Source organism: Mus caroli, chromosome 13 (genome assembly GCF_900094665.2).
Source record: "Mus caroli chromosome 13, CAROLI_EIJ_v1.1, whole genome shotgun sequence".
NCBI lineage: Eukaryota > Metazoa > Chordata > Mammalia > Rodentia > Muridae > Mus > Mus caroli.
Genome location: NC_034582.1, coordinates 44,332,621 through 44,355,241, shown reverse-complemented (window position 1 = coordinate 44,355,241; position 22,621 = coordinate 44,332,621). Strand labels below are relative to the sequence as shown.

The following is a 22,621-nucleotide window of genomic DNA, read 5'->3' as shown; positions in this document are numbered from 1 at the left end:
TATATATATATATATATATATATATATATATATATATGCCTACATTCCTAGGGTCACATAACAATTTCTTAGGCAGAAATGGGTTAAGAGGCCCTAGTATATGACATAGGCTGTGAGGTATGAGTTGTGTGTGTGATGCACGTGTAGAATAGAACTTGGAATGCAGGACGGTAGCAAGTCATGGACGCTCCAGGATGTACAGCTGCCTAGTGTTCGAGAACTTCCATTTGCAGGTTTTGGGAAATTTCAAGGAGAGGAGTTGCTGGGATCTAGGTGCTGACTCTTAAATCTTCCTTGTTCTGTGTTTGCCTGAGGTTAGAGAGGGGGCTAGGCTCCACGCAGTCTCCCAGTCCCCACCCACTCGCTTTCTTATTCTCTCAGTCACCCACTCATTTGCTAGTCAGTTACTCATTCATTTACTATGTATTCATTCCCTACAATCACTTATTCCCCTACCCATTCATTCATTCATTCATTCACCATGTATTCATTCCCTACAATCACTTATTCCTCTACCCATTCATTCATTCACCATTCATTTATTATGCATTCATTCCCTACATTCATTCATTCACCTGCTCGTTCATTTGCCATGCATTTGTTCATTCACTCATTTTGCCTTGCATATTTCCTGTCTATCATTATTCAGTTAATCTGTTCATTCAGTCTTGCCTTCCTCATACGCCATTCACTTTCTCAGCCACTTCTTTGCCATTCGGTCACCCGTCTTGCCCATTCTTTCTCCCATCATGCCTTGTTCTTCACTGCCTCCTTCACTCAGTGCTTCTTCATTCACTGACTCTTTTCATCTCATGTTTCAGTTCACACAGATCTAAAGTGCAATGAGGCAGGAGTGTTTAAAGCCCTTTCAGAAACTACTGGAAATCCTATCCCATTCTGAAACCAAAATTCATTGAGCAGTTTTTGTGAAACTCATGTCAGTAACTAACTCAAACAGCATTTTTTTATTTCCTTGTTTTGTTTTATTTTCCCGTGTGGCAGGGTCTCCTGTAGCCTGAGCACATTATGTCCGTAGGAGAGTAAAAGACTTAGTACCACGGGAAAAACACTGCAGCTCATGACCACAGTTTGAACCCAGGATTTCAGTTGTGAGAGACACCCAAGACCCTTTAGGGGACAAGGAAATGGAGAGATCTTGGACTCCTTCAGTGAAGCCTACAGCTTGGATGGGGAAAGGGTCTCTTCATTCATTCATTCTTTCATTCAATCATTGGGTTTGGTGTGACATTCCTGTCTAATGGATCTCAGTGATTGAGAATGTGGGCCTGCCAGCAGCAGCACCAGGTCTCAGGGAGACAGGCCTGTGCTGACAATTTGGACAGTGTGCCCTGTGTGTATGGCTGCTATCTTGGCCTTTATATCTGCTGCTGATGACCCCTGGTTGTGACATTCCAGTCAGGAACAGCCCTCTGGACCTCTGAGAACAGGTGTACACAGGACTCTGGACTGTCTGGTGTACACATGTGCAGACACCTGAGCATGTTTGCAGGAGCCCAGGTTCTGACTTGACACCTGCTGTTGTTGAGTTTGTCTGAATCTAGTTTCCCAAAGTAGGGCCAGTATCAGCTTGCCCTGCCTACAGAGCTGAACCTTGAGGGCAGAGGTCCTATCAGCAGGTCACTTGTGGGCCCAGGGCATTCATAACTATTCCATCATACATGACCTTCAGTAACTGACTAAAGTAAGAGAAATAGAGGCACAGGGGAAGGGACATTTGAGGAAGAAGGAGAGTTCCCCAAACCCAGATCTTTCCAATATGAAGTCACGGCATGTTTGGCTCTCAGGTCTCAGGATGTGAAATGTCCTAGCCAAAGGAGGAATAGCATCTTACAGAGCCTCAGATCCAGTTGGAGGTAGAGTGGGAGGTCTGTCTTCACCCAGGTGCTAACCTCCTTCCAGGAAGGGACATTAGAGAGGAGCACAGCTCTGCATCACATATGCAGTTACTCTGCACCTGGAGGGAATCATTACCCTAGCTTTCCAGAGGGGCTGCAACAGCCTTGTATTTCTGCCGCGGGCAAGCTCTGGGGAAGGCGAGTGCTGAAGCAGGGCTCTTTAGGACAGTAGGGTAATTGGCTTGGTGGCTGTGTGAGGCGGTGCTGATTGCATCTGCTGTCTCTTCTCATTCAGTGTGTCTGTGTCATTTGGGGGTCATTATTTCATCACAGGCGTGCACACGCTTGCAGCGGCGATCTTCACAACCATTTCATCTTCACAGGCGTGGCTGCCCTGTAATTAAATGAGCAGTTCTTGGGCTCTGGGAAGTTTTAAGCTTGTACTTACTTTTTTTTCCCCCAAAAGATGAATGTATTTATTATGTCTTTAGACACACCAGAACAGGGCGTCAGATCTTATTACGGGTGGTTGTGAGCCACCATGTGGTTGCTGGGATTTGAACTCAGGACCTTCAGAAGAGCAGTCAGTGCTTTTACCTGCTGAGCCATCTCACCAGCCCTGTACTGCTTTCTCTTCTCTTCTCTTCTCTTCTCTTCTCTTCTCTTCTCTTCTCTTCTCTTCTCTTCTCTTCTCTTCTCTTCTCTTCTCTTCCAAGACAGGATTTCTCTGTATAGTCCTGACTGTCCTGGAACTCACTCTGTAGACCAGGCTGGCCTTGAACTCAGAAATCCACCTGCCTCTGCCTCGAAAGTGCTGGGATTAAAGGCATGCACCACTGCTGCCCTGCTCTATACTGCATTTCTAAGGCTTGGCATAAACCCATACTTTCTGGATACCTCCCAGGCAGCACAAACATTATATGACCACTCTACTCTGTTTTTTTTTTTAATATTGGATAATTTAATCCCCATCTATTTTTTATGTTTTTAATGTATGCACATACAAGTGTGTGCACACATGTATACATTCGTGTGGAAGCCAGAAGTCAACCTTGGGTTTCACTCCTTCATTCCTCAGGAGCCATCTTGGTGTGTGTGTGTGTGTTGGATATGCATGTGTGTGTCATGTGTTGTGCCTACATGCAGAGGCCCCAGGAGAATGTCTGGTATTCTGCTCTGTCATTCTTTCTTATTCCCTTCAGACAGGGTCTCTCACTCAGCCTGGAGCTAGGCTGGCAGCCAGTAAACCTTACTGATCTTCCTGCATTTGCCCTTCATAGTGCTGGATCTAAGCATGTGCACGGCCGCTTGTGGCTTTTTTTTGCACAGGTACTGGGGATCCAAACTCGGCTCCATAAAACTTGAGTGGCAAGTACTCTTACCTGCTGAGCCATCTCCCTACCCCCATTTTTTTTTTTAATGACAGAGACTCTCCCATTAGCCCAGAGCTTGCCATACAGAGTAAGCTGACTGGCCGCAGAGCCTGACAGATCTCCCTGTCTCAGCCTCCCACTGTCCGAGAGGTGCCAAGTGTGCTACTCACCTGGCTTTTAAGTTTTACAGGATTCCTGGTCTGTTTGTTCTTTGACGATTTCATGCACATACATAATGCATTCTTACCGCCCTCACCCCGCCTTCCCTTACCTCCTTCCTTCAGTCACGCCCTCCTTCTCCCTGACAGCCCCTTCCCAGATGTATGGCTTGTTATTTCACCTGGATTTTTCATGTGGGTTCTAGGGATAGAACTCAGGACCTCACACTTCCCAACTAAGCCACCCCTCACCCTGCCGCTGTGCACATCGGTCTTGTATCTCACACGACATTATTGTCCTCTTGCGTAGTCAGTACTGGTTGCGTATGACTAATGCATATATCCTTTCCTTTGCTTTCTAATCTTCCCTGCAGTCCCAGCTGTGACTGTTTGTCTTGTACCTGAAGGTCTCTCCTTTGTATTCCTTTTAGTATCTGTTTGTCCGGAACGTCTGTGTCTAGAAGCGTCTTTATTCTTGATTTTCTTTTTTTTTTCTGGTTTGTAATCATGGGCTGAAAGTTGTCTTTTTTTCCAACCCTTTGCAAGAGGCTGTGCAGACCATTTTCAATGGTTTCCGTTGAGGTCAGACGCCCCTCTTCTGGTGGCTCCTTTGAAGGTTGTAAATACCTTGCCTCCCAACCTATTTGCTATTTAAAGAAAAACATTTAAAATAAAGTGCATATCTGTGTGTGTTGTGTCCGAGAGGACAGGTGGCTTCCGAGAGCAAAAGCAGCCCCAGCTCCTTGGAGCTGTGAACCACTTGACTTGGATGCTGGGAACTGAGAGTTCTTTGCAAGGGAGCAGCAAATACCCCTCCTCTTTGCTATTTTTTTCTTTAAAGATTTATTTATTTATGTATATGAGTCCATGTACAGATGGTTGTGAGCCTTCATGTGGTTGTTGGGGATTGAATTTTTAGGACCTCTGCTCGCTACAGTTTCTCTGGTTGCCCTACTCACTCAGGTCAACTCCACTTGGCCAGGCCCAAAGATTTTTTTATTATTATGCATAAGTACATTGTAGCTGTCTTCAGACGCACCAGAAGAGGGCATCAGATCTCATTGCGGGTGGTTGTGAGCCACCATGTGGTTGCTGGGATTTGAGCTCAGGACCTTCGGAAGAGCAGTCCGTGCTCTTAACGGCTGAGCCATTTTGCCAGCCCCATCCTCTTTGCTATTTTAAGATTATCTTTTTGTGTCTGAGCTTTAAAAAAAAATTTTAAATATGTTGTGCTCAGGTGTAATATTCTTTTTATTTGGTCTGCTTGGGACTTATACTTTTTTTTTTAAATCTATGAATTTTTTTAAATTGGAGGGCATTGGTTTTTACATATTTCTTTGGTTCCATTCTCTGTGCTTTCTAATTCCACCAACCCATTTACAAGCAGGCAGGGCATTTCTTACCCTCTTCTGTGTTGTTTGTTATTTTCTTTCTGTCTAGACTTCAGTCTATGTATTTTCTTTTGCTTATGTTTGTATGTGGTGTGTGCATGGGTGTGTGCAGGCTCATGTTCGTAGGTGCATGCTTTTGTATGCATATGTGGAGACCTGAGTTAACATTGGACCAAGTCTTCCTTGATTACTCTCCACCTTACATAGTGACTCTGGGTTTCTCACTGAGTCTAGAATTCCCTATTTTACCTAGTCCGGTACCTTAGTTATGGTTTCTAGTGCTGTGAAGAGACACCATGAACACGGCAACTCTTACAAAGAAAAACATTTAATTGGGGCTGGCTTACAGTTCAGAGGTTTAGTCTACCGTTGTCATGGCAGAAAGTATGGTGGCATGCATGCAGACATGGTGTTGGAGACATAGCTGAGAGTTCTACATCTGGATCTACAGGCAGCAGGCAGAGAGAGACACTGGGCCTGGCTTGAGCATCTGAGACCTCAAAGGCCACCCCTAGTGACATACTTTCTCCAACAAGGCCACACCTCCTGTTGGTGCCACTCCCCATGAGTCTCTGGGAGTCCTTTTTTTATTCAAACCACCACATCTGTTTAGCCAGCTTGCTCTGGGAGGTCCCCAGTCTCTGTTTCTCACACTCTGGAATCTCAGATACGTTACCATGACCACGAGTTTTTACAGGGGTTCTGGGGACTCCAAGCTCTGGCCTCCATGCTTGTGGAGCCAGCCAGCACTTTACCCGCTGACCCATCACCTTAGCCCTGGTCTTATATTTTCTAGCTTGCCTTCCAGTTTGCTAGAGCCACCCCATCTGTATCTATGTCAAACCTATATATTGAGTTCCTCATTTTAGTTTTCAGCTCTAGATTTTTATATTCTTATTCTACAGGTCTTAGTTCTGATGAAATGATTTATCTTCTACTTTCTTAGCCACATGAATCCCATATATGCACGTAAACCTATCTATCTATCTATCTATCTATCTATCTATCTATCTATCTATCTATGTCTATGCACATGCACGCACACACACGCACGAACACTCACCATGTTTATAGCAGTTCCTTGGGAGGCCAGATGAGGGCACTGGATATCTCAGAACTGTAGTTAAAGATGGTTGTGAGTCACTGTGCGGATGCCAGAAATCAAAGTCCAGTCATCTAGAAGAGCAATCTGAGCTCTTTAACTACTGAGCCATCTCTCCAGATGCTAACCTGGCTCTTTTAAAGTCCACATCCAATATTCAGCATTGTTGTTACTATTTTTTTTTCTCATTTTTGTCCATTGTCCTCTGTCTGGACATTTGTTATTGACATATTTAAAAGTTGTGGACAAACTAATTACAGCTCTGGATGATCTGTCCCCCATATCCCTCTCTTGTATCCCAGGCTGGCCTTGTACTTTTTGGTAGCCAAGGACGACTTGAGCTCTGGAAACCCTTGATTCTACCTTCAGGGTGCTGGGATTGCTAGCCTGTCCCACCAGGCCTGGCTGATTTTGTCTTTCTTCGAGATCTCCTTTTTCTTCTTGAGGCAGTTAGAATAAGGCCCATGTCTCTACCACTCAGCCTGCATCTTAGGAATGTGTCTGGCTGAGAGGGACACCTTGGATGTTCATGCTCAAAGCATGGCTACTCAGACATCCAGCATGAAGCCATTCTCTGGTCTCGGGTCCTTGTAGCCTGACCTCCAAGGCCATCTTAGATATTGGTGGGGTCATTCAGACCACTTAGGGCCTTTGGAGAGGGGAGAGAAGGTAGTGCAGTCAACTTCCTCCTGGGGGTGTTAATGAGCAGGACTTGTTAAACTTTGTATATTTGTTACCTTGGATGCAAAATAGGTCTATGAATCAAATACAATAACTTAAAAAGAAATCTATTTTAAATCAAATCTTTGGAGTGCCCATAATTTTGCCATTTGTCAAAGACTTAACACACTAATTAGATAGATGGACTTGTTTATTTTTACATAAATAATTAAATCTTGGTGAATATTTGATACTGCTGGACACAGAGCATCTTCAATGCCTCCCAGACTTGATCGATACTGTGACTTTATAATTGTCAATACTGAGAACACTATTTACAGAAATATGTAGTACAAAATAGTAGAAACATGTCCACGGCCTTTTTCAGAAATTGTTAGAAATTCTGTCTTAGCCCCAGCCAGAATTCAATGAATGATATTAAGGTTTCCTTATTATTTCTCTTATATTTTGAAATTATAATTATATCATCACCCCCCTTCTCTTTCCTTCCCTCAAATTCTCCTCTTGAAATCATTAATTAATAAATTCTTGCTGGCGGGTTTGCTACCTGCCTCAATGTGGTTTTTGTTGTTGTTGTTGTTTGTTTTTTTTTAAGATTTATTTATTTTATGTAAGTACACTGTAGCTGTCTTCAGACACTCCAGAAGAGGGTGTCAGATCTCATTACAGATGGTTGTGAGCCACCATGTGGTTGCTGGGATTTGAACTCAGGACCTCTGGAAGAGCAGTCAGTGCTCTTAACCTCTGAGCCATCTCTCCAGCCTTGCCTCAGTGGTTTATGTTCTTAAATGAAAGACATTTATCTATCATCTTTATATTTTGATATGTCTTATATAATTCAGTGGCTGGACCATTGTTTAATCTCTATGTGGGTTAATGTACTTCCTGCCAATAATCTCGAGTTATTATTTATTAGGTGTTATATTTTAGAAATTTTGGACCCAGAGGACTGTTTCACTGAGCTGAGCTTTGGACCCCACTCTCCTGGCTCCTTCACAGGGTGGCCATGTCTCTCTGTCTGCACTCTTCTCAGACATGGGCTCTCTCCTGTCCTCCACCTCTCCTGACATGACAGATCTCTCCTCTTTTCTCTCTCTCCTGGTCCTAAGCCTGGGCAATCTAAAATCTTGCCTCTGTCTGTCCCTCTCATATATTGGCTATTGATATTTTTATTTGCCAATCAAAACCAGTTAGCTACAGGTTCTCAAAAACTATGTATAGACATTTGAATAAACAGTTCTAGAGGCCCAAATTAACATTGAGATATAACAACACTTGGCCAAACCCACTACATTCTCCTGTGTTCCAGTTCTTGCTCTCTTTCAAATTCATGGACTCTTTTTTTTTAATTGTTGTTACATGCATAGATGTATATGTGTACAAATACACATTCCTAACTGCTACCTGCTCAGTCTGTATGTTACTTGTATGTGTGTTTCCAGGGCTGACCATTTGGCATAGGATAACCAATGGGTGTGCTCCTCCCTGGGGAAGAACTTTTTTTTCCCCCACTCTCGGCATCCCTGAGTTGCCTGTAGTTCTCTGTGTAGGATTCCCTCCCCCGCTGCCCCCATCAGCTTATTCAGCTCATGTTTTGTCATTCACATTGGTGAAACTTTATGGGTGAAGCTTCTAACTTTACGACAAAATGCAGTCTCACAGCGAAACCCTTTATCTTCTGGCTCTTACAGTCTTAATTTAAAAAAAGAAAAAAGAAAGGAAAAAGAAATGTAAGCCAGCAACCCAAAACAGAAATCTTAAAATCAAACACTTAACACAACACGATCCAAAGAGATGCTATTTTGACATTACTTACATGCTGAGGGATGACAGAAAATATTTAGTCTCTGTTTTCCATAATTAGACCGTTGTGTTTCTTTAAGAGCAGAACATTGTGTGTGTACAGTAAAAACACTGCAGTTCACAGCAGGGGCGGGGAGTCTGCTACCTGCGCACAGAACTTGCTGGTGTGCCAGCAGACGCAGTGCATAGTGCTTATGCCGTGTGTTCAGGGTCAGCGCTGCAGCAGAGTCTTATGATTAACACCAGCAAATGCTGTTGGAAACACAACAGATTCACTGTGCATTTGCTTTTGAGTCAGTATGCAGCCACTGCATTTTCATAAGCCTTTTATTTTCCTGTTTTAAAATTTTATTTATTATTGTCGTGTGTGTGTGTGTGTGTGTGTGTGTGAAGTTCAGGTGCAGGCACATGTGTGGGTGTGGAGGTCAGAAGACGGCTTTGGAGAGTTCATTCTCTTCTTCCACTGTGGGGTTCCAGGGATCAAACTTAGGTCACCAGGCTTATACCGCAAGCACTTTTACTTGCTGAGCATCTTGCTGCCCCTCATGAACCTTTTTGCTGTGGCCAGATTTCTGTTTCCTCCATCCATCTTCGGCTATCCTATTTGGGGCTGTGATATACAGTTTAAGAAGCAGGTCTTGGAGTACTGAGCCAGAAATGAGCTTGATACAGCAACACATACACATTTCCCAGCCCTCTTGAGTGCCCTGAGCTTCGTGTCTGGAGAGGCCACCACAGCTTTCAGCAGAACGTTAAGATCCTATACCTATGCTACTCGCCCTGAGATGCCCTCAAGTGTTGGGCCTGATAGAAAGATGCAGCATCTGCCCAGTGAGGTAGACTGCCAGAGTTCAATCCCCAAGGGAGTGGGCAGTCCTAGCAGCCTGGCATCCAACACTAACTGAGCAGAATTCCACAGCCTCACCCTGAGGGAGCTGTCCCTGCTGACTGAGCTGTGTTAATCCTGCTGACCCGTGGCCATGATGCCGTCCAAATCTATCTTTAGGTGACCCCGCAGGGAAGAGGCTGTGAGGTAGGGCCTACCCTTTCTAGAAATCAGATATGTGGTATGATCAGCTCGAGGGGGACTGGACCCTTCAGGTATTCAGGGAGGTGCAGGATGGCCCTCAGGAGGGGTTTCCAGGGCAGGGGGATTCTGTGAGCTTCTTGGCTTGTATGCTCTCTGAAGCTTCTTCTTTATAACCTTCTAGTTTAGGCAGTTTCCAAGGCTTCTCTACATGAAAGTAAAGCTGATATTCCCTGAAGAAAACTGAAGTCACTGGGTGGTTGTGGCGCACACCTTTGATCCTAGCACTTGGGAGGCATAGGCAGGTGGGTGGATCTCTTGAGTTCAAGGCCAGCATGGCTACAGAGTGAGTTCCAGGACAGCCAGGACTACACAGAGAAACTCTGTCTCAAAAGCCAGGAAAACAAAACAAAAGAGAAGAAAAAGAAAAGCAAGGTCCTTTTCCATGACTGGCCTTCTTCTGTGATGGTCCCCTTGCATAGCTGTCCTCCTCTGAAGTGGCTCTCCTCTACTGTGACCTCCCTTTATTGTGGCCCACACTCATAGTGTCAGCCTCTGTTGTCAGCTGTTGTTCTCAGTGGGGGCTCCAATTAGGGCCCAGTGCACAATTTATAGCTGGCATTCATGGTGAAACAGCCCTTTTGCCTTCCAGTCCAGCTTTGGAGAGCACTAACCCTCGTATTGACACCTCAGAGTGGTGTCAGAGGTCAGTGCCCTCAATCCCTCGTTTACAATAGCCTGGGTAGGAACGGTCCCTACGGATTCCTTTGGGGGAGGTGGGAGGTATGTGTCCCTTTCAATCGAAGGCTCTGGGATAGGTGATTTCCAAAGAGGTGGCTTTCTGCCTCTTAGCTGACCCCTCCAAATGTGATGAGGTCATCTGTCCTTACCGAACATGAATTGCTTATGTCCACTTACACCCTGGTCCCCATTGGTACACACGCACTGCAGGTGGGGCCAGCTGTTGTTCTGGAGGGTCTGAGGTAGCTCTGGGCAGTAGTGGGCTTACATTGCCTTAATCCTCTGTTTCACAACAGCGCAGGGCACAGCGAACACTCCGCAACCAGTTCTAAGTACAGCAGTGATGTTTTCTTCTAGAAAGAGTGGATGAGGATGGCAGAGGTACCTTTCACTTGTCCCAACAGGTTTGCCACTCCTAAACCTGCCCTAGGCTTTCTGCTTGCAGTTATCACCAATGATGCCAGTCCCTGGGAAGGTGTCCAGGAGGCATTGCTCAGGGGCGAGGCGTGGGCTGTGGTTTAGATCCTGTAGGGGCACCACAGACTGGAGAGGAGGCCCTTGGGTGCTGTCCTGAGGAGTGGAAGAGGCTGCCTGTGAGCGTTCTCTAGTTTTCCCCGAGTTGTAGGTTGACTCTGTAAACTGTAACACCTCTACCTGGAAATGAAACGCCCACATTCCCTGCACCCAGCTCCACCTGCTGTTCCTGGCGTGTCCACCTGTTTTCTTTGCTCAGCTGCTCTGTTATATCTGATGCAGCTGAGCGCAAGTACAGAAGCTCCCCACTGGTATCTGCTCTCCCCACCCCACCCCCAAAAATGTGGCCCATCCCAGCTAGCACCAAGCTCTTTCTGGCTATGATGTTACCACCCATCACTTGATATTGAGGGGACTGGGCTAAAGGGTCATTGTTATCCCATCTCCTTCCAGGACAGGACCCCCAGCCCTGCGGCCTTGACTACAGGCTGAGGGTCTCCATTGTTTAAGGTAGTTGTCAGCAGGGCCAGGTCCCTTGGGTTTTTTTGGTGAGTGAGAAACATGGACCAGAGCCTATGAGATGCCTTTAGGTGTGTTCTATTGGACTGGGGCTTTGACCTAACAGAGAGTATACCATAGTGATGTCTACTATATACTTCTATAGAAGACAGTGAGTCTCTGGAAGTCTGGTCCACTCTGACTGCTGGGTACGTCGCAGGCTACCACCTCCCCCTCCTTTCACCATCAGTTATCTGGTGCTCAGAGAACAGAGGGTGGCTAGCTTCTCTACCTGCTCTGACCCGTGTGGCCTCAACCACTCACCTGGAGCATTTTAGAAGGTCACAGTGACATGGAAGATGACAGGCTGGCTCCAGGCATTGTGGCTATCTATCTCTCAGGCTCACCGGGAAGTCCAAGTGGGCAGCATGTATAAGACATATTGGTAGGAGGTGTCACCCAAGACCCTCTGGCCTCTCCCACAGTCAGTCAGGTAAAGTCTAAATGCTGCTTCTCCCTTCAGGGCTGCTTATGGATCTATGAAAATGTCCCTTTCTCTCCTGTACCTCCCTGACTCCATAGTGACCCTGCCTGCTTATGTGATGGAGACTATATGGAATGGTATGCAGAAGGACCTCCCCAGGTGGCACTTGTGAGAAAAAAGGCCTGGTATCCACTTGGTCTCTGTGCGGCCTGAGACTACTAGAGAAGTTTAATGAGATCAGCCATGCTTGTTTACGTCCTGAGGAAGGCTCACATCTCTCATCCACTCACTTTTAGGCCTCGCCATTGGTCCAGACAACCCACAGCTTCATCCCCTGTACACATCATGGGCCAGGCCTCAGAAGAGCTTTGTGTCTGGACCACCATCTGTCGTGCGCCATCTCCTGCTAATTTTCTTCTTCCTGGTCTTGATGTGAATTTCCCTTTGCTTGGATGCTAGATGGTGGCAGGTTGCTGGTCTCTACAGTGCCCTGTGACAACTTTATTTTGGTGGATGGTGGCTCCCTGAAATCCAAACCCCTGAGTGGGAAGGGGAGGGGTGCACAGAGCCTACTCTCAAACTGCCCCACTCATGCCATGGGTACTCATGGCAAGGGTGGGACTTCCTGATTGATTGACAAGGAGGCTGCTGGTCCTGATGGAGGATGTGGGAACACAGGATCCAGGTCTCATAAGTGCTGGGAAGAAGTGTGAGGATCACTGATCAAATGGAGACCCTCTCAGAGTCCATGGACACACACCAGAAGATAGGCCAGATGTATGCCAGGCTGAGATTCTCTCCTGAGATAATTAAAATCCCCCCGTAGGTGCCTGGTGCAGCTCCCAAAAGCTCCCATGGTGCAGAGGAGGCATATTTTCAGTAAAATTTATTTTCTGTTCTGGTTACCTGTGCAGTATTAATTCCTAATGGTCACCCAGTTCTGGAGAAGCACATTAGGTCTCAGACCTTAGGTAGACAAGGGTATTATTTAAAGGGCTGTATCTCAGAATCGGCTGGGAGGACTAGGGGAGTGTCAGAAGAGACTGAGAACACTGCTGCATTATCGGGCTTGCAGATTCAACTGGAGTGGGAGGCGACCTTGCCAATGGACTTAGTTGTGAAGTGGCTAATGGAGAGCTGGTGCCTGACACTTGGACCCTATAGGAGGCATTTATAATCGAGAGAGAGTTGATATTTCCAGAATGTTGGAGATAGGAGAGGGAACCCTAAAGCCATTCCTGATATCCAAACTTTTGGGTTTATGCTAGCCTGAACCAGCAAGTTCTTTAAAGTAATTAAGCCCTGATAAGTTAGCATTTTGATGCTTATATTCAAAATTAATCTATATTATTTACTCCACAGTATGGATCACTTCTCTTTGGTGAGGGTACCCATATCTTTTGGCCAGTGACCGACTGAGAGTCCTAGGGTCAGGAGCTTGACCTTGAGAGAGCAGGGCCTCAAGTCATCTGACACCTGTCATTTTCTCTCTGCCCCTATCCATTCCCTTCTGAAGAAGATAGCATTATCTTCCAAGGCAGTGAGGCGCCGGACTTTCTAGTACACGTTTCAACCTCAGATAACTGAACTTCTTGGTGCTCTTTACAAAGAAGGCTAGGTGGGGCAAGTGCCCGCTGGTGACTTCCCTGAGTCCCGAACCCTCGATCTGAGCACATGTTTGGATAGTTGGGACCCAGTATTGATGGCTGCTATCTCTTTCAGAAACCGACTCTAGGTATATCATCCACTGTCTGGATTTCCAGGTTACATCTGTAACTGCTGTTTTTGTCTGGTAGCTGTGAGGAACACTTTGACCTTGATGGCGATATCTTTTCTTAAACACAAATAGGGAGGTACACCTTGGTTGCTTGTTGATCCATATGTCTGTGTTGCCAGGATGATGCTAACAGGGGCTGGGCTTCTCCCTTGCAGCTGGTGTAAGAGGGAATGAAACCAGGAACTTTCTCTGCTGGTCACAGGGGTACCAAGTCTAGCCAACCCTTGGGAGCTTGAAACCAGCTTCCAGAGCCAGCCACAAGCTGACACCCACTGCTGTCCAGGGCTTGTCCCTAGCCTGCTTGCATTATACCTTGTGTGGTTTCACTTCATTATGTCCTCCCAGAAGCCTCTTCCTGCAGAGATACTGGCCCTGTCTGTGTCCTGCAGAGACTGGGAAATCACAGTTCTCCCAGGCAGCCTGCAGAGAGGGTTCTGTTTGGTAACTAGGTGCCCTGGCTGGCCACACCCACTTGTTCATTCAGCCTTATTTTTTGGCTCAGTGGGCAATTGCATGTTTACTTTCTTGTCTGTTGGTGACTCCCCCCTAAGATTTCCTCAGCATCTGCTTGCCTAGATGCTGAAGCAGACCTTGGAAGACACAGTGGCTTCACCCTCTCAGATGTTGTGCCCCATACACCTATCCAGCCCACAGACTTCCAGATCATACACCTAGACTGTGACAGGAAGAGTGTGCACCCACAACAGTAGAGACCATGAGCCTGACTCAGCCCCTAGGGACCTGAGGGTGGAGGGAGGCCTGGTATTCCAGGACAGTGTGGAGCATTCAGGGACACTGAACCTTTCTGGACTACTGAGGTGCTTCAAGAAGTGAGGGAACACATTTGAAGCACTGAGTCAAAATTAGAAAAGTCCCCCGAGTAATGTTCAGCTGTGGTTTTCTGTGGTGGTCTCCATTTTCTGTAAAGATGTTTGTTGGTTTTTGTTTAAAAAAAAAAAAAGAAGTGAGGGAACAGAAGAGATGCAGGTGTGTGTGTATGCAGCTCTCTGCTACCTGACCAGATGCCTGCTGGTCCCAGGATGGTGGTACCATTGGGTGTGAACCTATGAGGGAGGTGAATCTTTGGGCTCTTCCAGGGACCTATAACCCCATTCTGACTAACTAGTCGGAGCCCAAACTAGGCCTAGTCTCCCTTCATAGGATAGCTCCAGAGCCTGTGAGCACCCTCATAGAGGCAGGGGGAGGGAGGATGGAATAGGGAGTTTCTGAAGAGATCTAGAAAGGGGATGAAACATTTGAAATGTAAATAAAGAAAATATCTGATTAAAAAAATAATTAGTTCCAGGCAGTCGTGGCACACGCTTTTAATCCCAGCACTTGGGAGGTAGAAGCAGGCAGATTTCTGAGTTCGAGACCAGCCTGGTCTACAGAGTGAGTTCCAGGACAGCCAGGGCTACACAGAGAAACCCTGTCTCAAAAAAAAAGCAAAAACAAACAAACAGTTAGCTAAACAATAGTATTTGGGGGGACTAAAGAGTTGGCTTAGCAGCTAAGAGCATTTATTGTTCTTGCAAAGAATGCCTGTCAATTCCCAGCAACCACATAGTAGTTCACAACCACCTGTAACTCCAGTTCCAGGGGATCCAGCAGACTCCTCTGACCTCAGTAGGTAGCAGGCACACACACAGAACACAGACATACATGCAAAGCAAAATACATGTAAAATAAAAAAATTAAACCACCATTGTACTGGGGCTGCATTTTCATGAAAGTACATGGTATACTTTGAGCGTATTTCTCCATATTTCCTTCCCCTTGTGGGTACCCTCTCTTCCCAGTGGTTCCCTTTGTTCTCCTGGAAATTTTCACTTCTCCTTTTGTGTAGCCTGTCTGTCCATGGCTTTATGCGTTTGCATAAGACTGGAGCACCCACAAGTTGAGAGTAAACCCGTAATTCTGTCTTTCCGCAAAGGCATCATTCTCTGGCTATGTCTACTCAATTTATATCCGTTTTCTACAAATAACATATCTTCATTCTTTACGGCTTGAAAAAAAAATCCTGTGGTGTTTCTTTGGTTTCATGCAGACCACAAGCCCGTCCCCTGGAAAGAGGCTGGCTTGCCACCAGTTGCGCTGTGCCCGTGTTAGTCAGCACCCTGCCATCACTCCTGAGTGTGGTTCTCACCCTCTCGCAATCCTCAGAAGGCACGCTTCTCTTTCCTTGCTGTAGAAAGTCACTGTTCAATGTGTCCCTCTTGGGCTTGACTCCCTCAGCCATCACCCACTGGGGCTGTTGTGATGGTGCTGTGGCCCTGGGCTGCCGCAGGGGTGGTTACCTGCAGACACCAGCACTTTCTAGGCAGCAGCTCTGATTTTTTTTTTCTTTTTTGACACAGGGTTTCTCTATGTAGTCCTGGCTGTCCTGGAAATTGCTCTGTAGACCAGGCTGGCCTCAAACTCACAGAGATCTGCCTGCCTGTGCTGCCACCATTCAGCGGCCTCTGGCTTTCTTTATACCAAAAGCACCCTCTAGCATGTGTCTCCATGTTGCCCTGGAGCACAGGTTAAGTCCATCAGGAACAGGTTATCTGATCACCTGGGCTGTTAGACCTGAATGGCCCTCTCCGCACCTTGCAGGCTGCCACTTTGTCTCCCCTTTGCATGATTGGCAAATGGCGGCATAATGGATGAGGATAACCTGGATAGCCTGGTGAAGAGAGGGCCGTGCTCCAAAGAGCATGATCATAAATGACCAAGGAGCAGGGCACCTTGGTAAAATGCCCTGGTGGCATGGAATGTATGATAATGTCTCTGCCCCACTTTCTGGACCACTCCTAGAGGCACCATGGCTAACAACTTATGACTTTGGTGTCTTTAATTTATCACCTTTAGCTACTTGGCATCATTAATACTGTGCCAGACCCTGGGTTAGATAACTATCAACACTTGAATGTATGCATGTATCTGTACATGAGGGTACATGCATACACACACACACACACACACAAACACATGCACACACACACACACATACCTATACTCACATGGGGAAGACAATACTGGACCATAGCTTATGCAAGGCACCTTCTCTCACGTCCTATTTATGTTAGTTTTGTTATTTACAGCTTGGACATTGCATTGTGAGCCATACGCTGTTGTTGGTCGATGGTGAATATTTTAAAATAACTTAGGCTTTAGTGGTGCTCTGAGGCTTCTCCCAAGTCACTAACTAGGCCCATGGGAAGGGAATTGGAGACAATATTGCTGCACTGAGAAGGCTTTGTGGGGAAGCTGAGCTGCCCAACAGCCATCTTCTTGGCTGCTTCATCAGTGGCCCCCAAAGTCAATTTAGCTTCATTCCTTTTGTATGTGTGATTTATGCTCATGTGTCTGTGTGCAGCTACATGTGCCTCTGTAGAGTCTAGAGGATTTCTGGTGTCCTGTACTATCACTCTACTCATTCACTTGAGATAGGATGTCTCATTGAACTTGAATCTGGACTGATGGCCAAGCAAGCCTTTCAACCCGCCCACAGCACTGAGTATAGGGGGTCCTCGATGCATACAACCACACCTGGCCTTTATGTGGGTGCTGGGGATTCAAACTCATGCTTGCACAACAAGCTCTCTTGCCTGCTGAGCTGTTTCCCCAACCCTGATGCATCCATTTCTGTTTGCAGTATGCTCACTTCATCTAGAGGGCATGAAATGTTCCTACTTCCCATATAGGAACCTTTGAGTTTCTACATGTGGGAAAATGAATCTCATCGGCCTGGAGAGGTGTGCATTTGGCTGGGTATAGAATTCTTAGTTGGCACTTTGAGTTGAGTTTCTACTTAATGAGTCTCATCAGCCTGGAGAGGTATGCATTATTTGGCTGGGTATAGAATTCTTAGTCAGCACTTTGAGGATGCTGCTGCCCTCCCCACAACCAATATTGCTGACCCCACTCACTGCTGCCTGAGCCATTTCTTTGCAGATAGGAAATCCTTTCAAACCTCAAGATTCTGAAGTTTCGCCGGGACAGATCTGGAGGGTAGGTCAGTTTTCATTACTGACCTGATTTTATCAGGCCTTTTCATCCTAAGACAGTCTCCCTTTAATTCAGGGAAATGCTATTCTGCTGTATATAGCCACGGTTACATAGTTGTTTGTCTTCCAGGTAGTTCTTTGTTGTTTCTTAATCAATCTCTCTCTCTCTCTCTCTCTCTCTCTCTCTCTCTCTCTCTCTCTCTCTCTCCCTCTCTCTCTCCTTTTAGACTTACCTTTCTTATTCAGTCTTTGGAAAGTTTTAACTTTTAATTTTGTTTTTGTAACATTTTAAAAATTGAAATGTAATTTATAAACATTGAAATATGTATCTTAAAACATTCAACCTGGGGCAGGGGAGACAGTTCAGTTGTTGAATCACTGGCTGAGAAAGCATTAGTTTATATCTGAAGCTTAGTGGGTAAGTAAACTGGGTGGGTGGCGCAGCCTGCTTTTAATCCCAGAGGCAGAGACTGAGAATCCCAGGAGCAAACTGCTTAGCTAGACCAGGAAAATCAGTGAGTTTAAGCGAGACTCTGCCTCAGTAGATGAGGTGGAGAGTAACTCCAGTGCTGTCACTCAGGGAGAGGCTGGCAGATCTCTGTGAGTGTGAGGTCAATCAGAGCTACAGAGAGACCCTGTCTCACACTCCTGCAACCCCCAAAGAAATCAGATATGAATCTCAAGCTTTTATATGCTTTTGGGCTTGAACACATGCACACACACTAAACAAGTTTTCATTGTACACACACACAACACACACACAAGCATGGGTTGGGCTATGGCTGTAGCTAAGAGCTAAGGCATTTGAGAAGCAAGTACAAGGCCCTGGACTCAATCCCCAGTTCTTCCCAAGCTAACAAAAAACATCCTTCACCACCCCCAACCCCAGAAACACCCCCCCCCCCGTCCGCACGCCAGATTCTCAGTTCCAGAATTTGCCCNCTCCTGAGACAGCCACTGTTCTGAAGTTGACCCTTTTTTGTTTGTTTGTTTGTTTGGTTGGTTGGGTTTTTTTTTGTTCTATGCTTAGAGAATGGGGGAAGGTCACCCTGGGGCCCATGGCTGTGGCATCTCCTGAGAAGAACTTGGAAGCACAGAGCAGAGATTGGGGGCGTGTGAGCTCTTTGGGGTTGTTTTGAGTGTTCCAGGATGAGAATCCATGGATGGATTTGGGAAAGGAGATGGCAGAGTCAGGGTCTAGATAGGCTGCGGGGGTTAATGAGGCAGGGGCTAGGGCAGAGGGCACACAACTTGAAAGTTTCAAGGTAGCAATGAGGTTTTGTTTTCTTTAATTTGAGACAGGTTCTCATATAGCCCAGGCTGACCTCCAAGTCGCTATATAGCTCAAAATAACCTTGAACTGCTGATCCTTCTGCCTTCCCATCCCAAGTGCTGTGTGGGCCACCAGGCCTTGCTCATGGAGTGCTGAAGATTGAACCCAGGGCGTTGTGCATGGCAGGCAAGCCCTGTTTGCAGTGAGCTACATCCCTAGACCCACAGTGATGTTCGTAAACGTTGGGACAGCAGATTGGTTCTGCCACCAGGCCAAGCACAGCGACCCATAGCCAGGCGAAGCATGCTTCTTTCTGCTCCAAGGGCTGGGCTGCCTGCTCTCAGGATTGCCTTTGCCAAGATGGCCCTTCATCAGCCCAGTGCGGGTTTTTGGCACTGCAGTCTCCTGGGTCTTGAGCACCTCCCCCCACTGTGTATGCCTTAGAAGCAAGCTGACATTTCATCCCTTTAACGAATACTCTAAAATGAATGAGCTCTGAGGGAGCAGAGGCCTCCAAGGCTTTTTTTTTTTTTTTTAAAGGAAAAAGTGCAGGAGCTCAGTCAGCTGCATGGCGTGTGAGCTGCTTCTCAGCTTCCTGGAGCAACTTCTTTCTTACAGAGGGCCCAGGCAGGCTGTGTCTGGGGTTGTGGGGCCCAAGGGTTAGCTGTGGTGCGCCATTTGTCACGGTGGGCAGAAAGAAAGGGTAGATTCTGCTACATGTCACTGCTGGGGACTACCTGCCCCTGAGGCGTCTCCTGCTGAACTCACCTGGAAGAAGGGAGAGTGGCTGCCAGGGTCCAGGGCACCAACCACCCAGTGCACCTATCTCTGTCTCTAGGACCGGAAGCTCACCAAGCTTGAACGTCAGAGATTCAAAGAGGAGGCGGAGATGCTGAAAGGTCTACAGCACCCCAACATTGTGCGCTTCTATGACTTCTGGGAGTCCAGTGCCAAGGGCAAGCGATGTATCGTGCTGGTGACAGAGCTGATGACCTCGGGGACACTGAAGACGTAAGTGCTGCACACATGTGGGCTGGGGTAGCCTTCGTGACCAAGCCTGCTCAGTCAGTCAACAGGTTCTCCAGTGCAGGAATGAGGATTAAAAAGAAAAAAGACAGTTAGACAACATTGTAGTGTGACCTCAGTCAATTCTGAGACTGAAGGCAAATTTTTATTTTCCAATCCACTTTTTATATCATTTTAATTACATGCAAGTATTTTGGGCAAGCAGTACAATAAGGAACTAACAGAGCAGCAAGCAAGTCCCGTGATTACTCCCATGACAGTTGTTTCCAAGGGCTTGTCATAATGACCTAAATACTTGAACCCACTTCCTTGTCCAAGCCCAAAATCTTGCCTGAAGCCTTGTTCTTCTGTTGTACCCTAAGACTAAAATTCCTGCCTTACACTACTTCCCTATTACAGCCTAAAGTAAGATTCTTGCCAAAACTTACGTCCTTATGCCCTAATGTCAGATTCCTGCCTGAGCTTACTTCCTTGCCATGGCCAATGTCAGATTCCTGTCTGAAGCCCATTTCCTTGTCCTTGGCCAATGTCAGACTCCTGCCAAGCAGTACCCCAAAAGGCTTTCCACACCTTCGGTAGGAGCTGTGATAGGGTAACAGGTGTTGGGATGCTCGGGTCAACCTGGCTGGCGTCTGTGATCTGGTGTTTATTCAGCAGTGCCCTTTTTTGAGTCCTATTATTTCTCTAAGCCATGGGAAGCCCGTTCCCCAAGTGAGAAGACTCAGACCTAATAGTCTTCCTAACATTTGGCTCCCTTTGGCTTCTTGTAGCAAATGAGACTGGTTCTTATGACCATGCGACTATTTCCACTCTCCCTGTGTAGGACACTTCCCTGTGACACAGTTCCTTTGTCTGCTTTGTCTGGGATCTTTGTCTGGCCAATATCTGTTTGCCTAGAGGCCAGCCTGGCATGTTCTGCTGGCTTGGAAGCAAAATGCAGACATTAAGGGCCAAACATGACACAGCAACGGGCTGGGGGTTCAGTGCCCATGGCAGTTTGCTACTGTCTCCCGAGGTCTGTGCTATATAGGGGTATGGGAATGTCCCCTCCGGGTAGCCATAGTTGAGTTCCTCTGAATCATTTTAACCCTGAGCCCCAAGTAGGACCTTGATGTTTTCTGCCTCTGGGTAGCTTCACTCTACTGTGCTAATTCAGTGAGGGAATGTCACTTCCTACCTCCCCGCTGGGTGAGACCAGGGCCCAGCACACAGCTTGTTGCAAGGATAGCCTGGCCTTTGTGACCTTTGACTGTAGGTATTCCTCTATCATTCATATGCTAGGCTGGGACCCTGCCCCATTTTGTGGCTTCTTCTCACATCCAGGAGATGAAGACTATGGTTGGCATGGGTTTGGGAGCAAGGTCTCCAATGAAAAGATCTAGTGGAGGGCCGAGGTCCTGGCTCGGCCACCTCGATCCAGCTGAGAAACCCTGGGTAGAAGAACTGTTGGCATATCCCTTTCCCCTCACTGCCTGTCCCACACAGCTGCAAAGTTCATGTGGCTGAGACTAGACTTTTCCAGGCTTGGCCTTCCTCAGGGCCTGCAGCAGGAGAACTGCTTGATGGTTCTGCCCCTCCCCCAGGTACCTGAAGCGGTTCAAGGTGATGAAGCCGAAGGTACTGAGGAGCTGGTGCCGGCAGATCCTGAAGGGCCTGCTGTTCCTGCATACAAGGACACCCCCCATCATCCACCGAGACCTCAAGTGTGACAACATCTTCATCACTGGGCCCACCGGCTCTGTGAAGATTGGTGACTTGGGTCTGGCCACCCTTAAAAGAGCGTCTTTTGCCAAAAGTGTGATAGGTGAGCCTGTTTCTTCTCCAGAGGCACATAGAGAATCACACAGTATTCAAGGAGCCATGGAAGCCTGGATTTGCTCAGTTACCTCAGACCTGGTGCAGGAGGATCATCCAAGTACCTGGGTATCCAAGCAGTCCCAGAATTCTGGTGGCTCAGCCAGAGGACCTGCCTAGTGGGGAACACACTGCCTTCTAGCTTGCCTGGAAATACTGGTTCTGTTTCCCACTGACTGTCCTTTCAGACTCAGGGGTGGGGGACGGGGTCTCTGCATCAGAGTCTTGGCTGTGTTGGGTACCTTCTATGATTTCCTGCCAAGGGTGGTGGGCTAGATGCCAACTTCTGAGCTGTGGTGGACACTGTGGCTGCTCAGGAGGAGGAAGTAGTGTTACCACAGAGGAATTACACTGCTTGTGGGAAGTGAGACTGGAGCTGGTCGCGGTAATCAAGGAGAGGAGTACCCAAGGCTGTGGGGCACAAAGAAATGACAATGTGCAGAGTCTGACAGAAAGGTGGATCAGAGGCTCAGTATCGTATCTACATGGTGGTGGAAGGTGGTGCTGAGGGTTTGGGTCCTTTCTTGTCCTTGGGCCTTGGCTCCAGGCCTCTCTTCCTCTGAGAGACCTTCCTGGCCAACTTTTGGGGGATGGTACTCTGGGTTCTGGGGTAGTAGCCTGCAATTCTGTTTAAGGATAAAGGGGGTCTGGATCATGTTATATGTCCAACCTTGAAATAACTAGCATAGCTCTAAGTATCTAGCAGACGCTGGGAAGGATCTTGTGGGCTTTGGAAAGAACATTAGAGGGACTTCAGTAACAACTGTTTTGGGCCCTTCACTGTCTTGAAGTCAGGTGTGGCCCTCCATCAAGGCTGGTTACTCACATGAACAGGACAAGGAGTAAGGTTGGTCTCAGGCCCTTATGAATTATTTGGGGAAAGACATTAGCCAGTATGGCAATCTTGGGGAACTGCTATATTTTTAGTAGTGTCTTTGGAATGTAATATTTAGTGTAGCTGTCTTATCTGGGCAATGGCCCTTTGGAGCCTAGATCTCTGGCCCGTTTATCCTGATAGAGTAGCACACTGGGGAGCTGGAACTGACCCAAGTCTCAGTTTTCTGTCTGAAAATAGGTAGAGCTAAGCCATGAAGACAGTTCAGCTAGGAAG

The 22,621-nt window shown here is 47.0% G+C and overlaps 1 protein-coding gene across 7 annotated transcripts in view; it reads left to right on the top strand.

The window, feature by feature from the left end:
- The window catches only part of Wnk2 (WNK lysine deficient protein kinase 2), a 107,713-nt gene that overhangs the window by 23,247 nt on the left and 61,845 nt on the right, over positions 1-22,621 (top strand). For all 7 annotated transcript variants that reach the window (XM_021180038.1, XM_021180037.1, XM_021180036.1 and 4 more), the window contains 2 exons: positions 19,469-19,641; positions 21,240-21,460. In XM_021180038.1, coding sequence (XP_021035697.1) covers positions 19,469-19,641; positions 21,240-21,460 — 394 coding nt within the window. The remainder of the gene's footprint in view (positions 1-19,468; positions 19,642-21,239; positions 21,461-22,621) is intronic.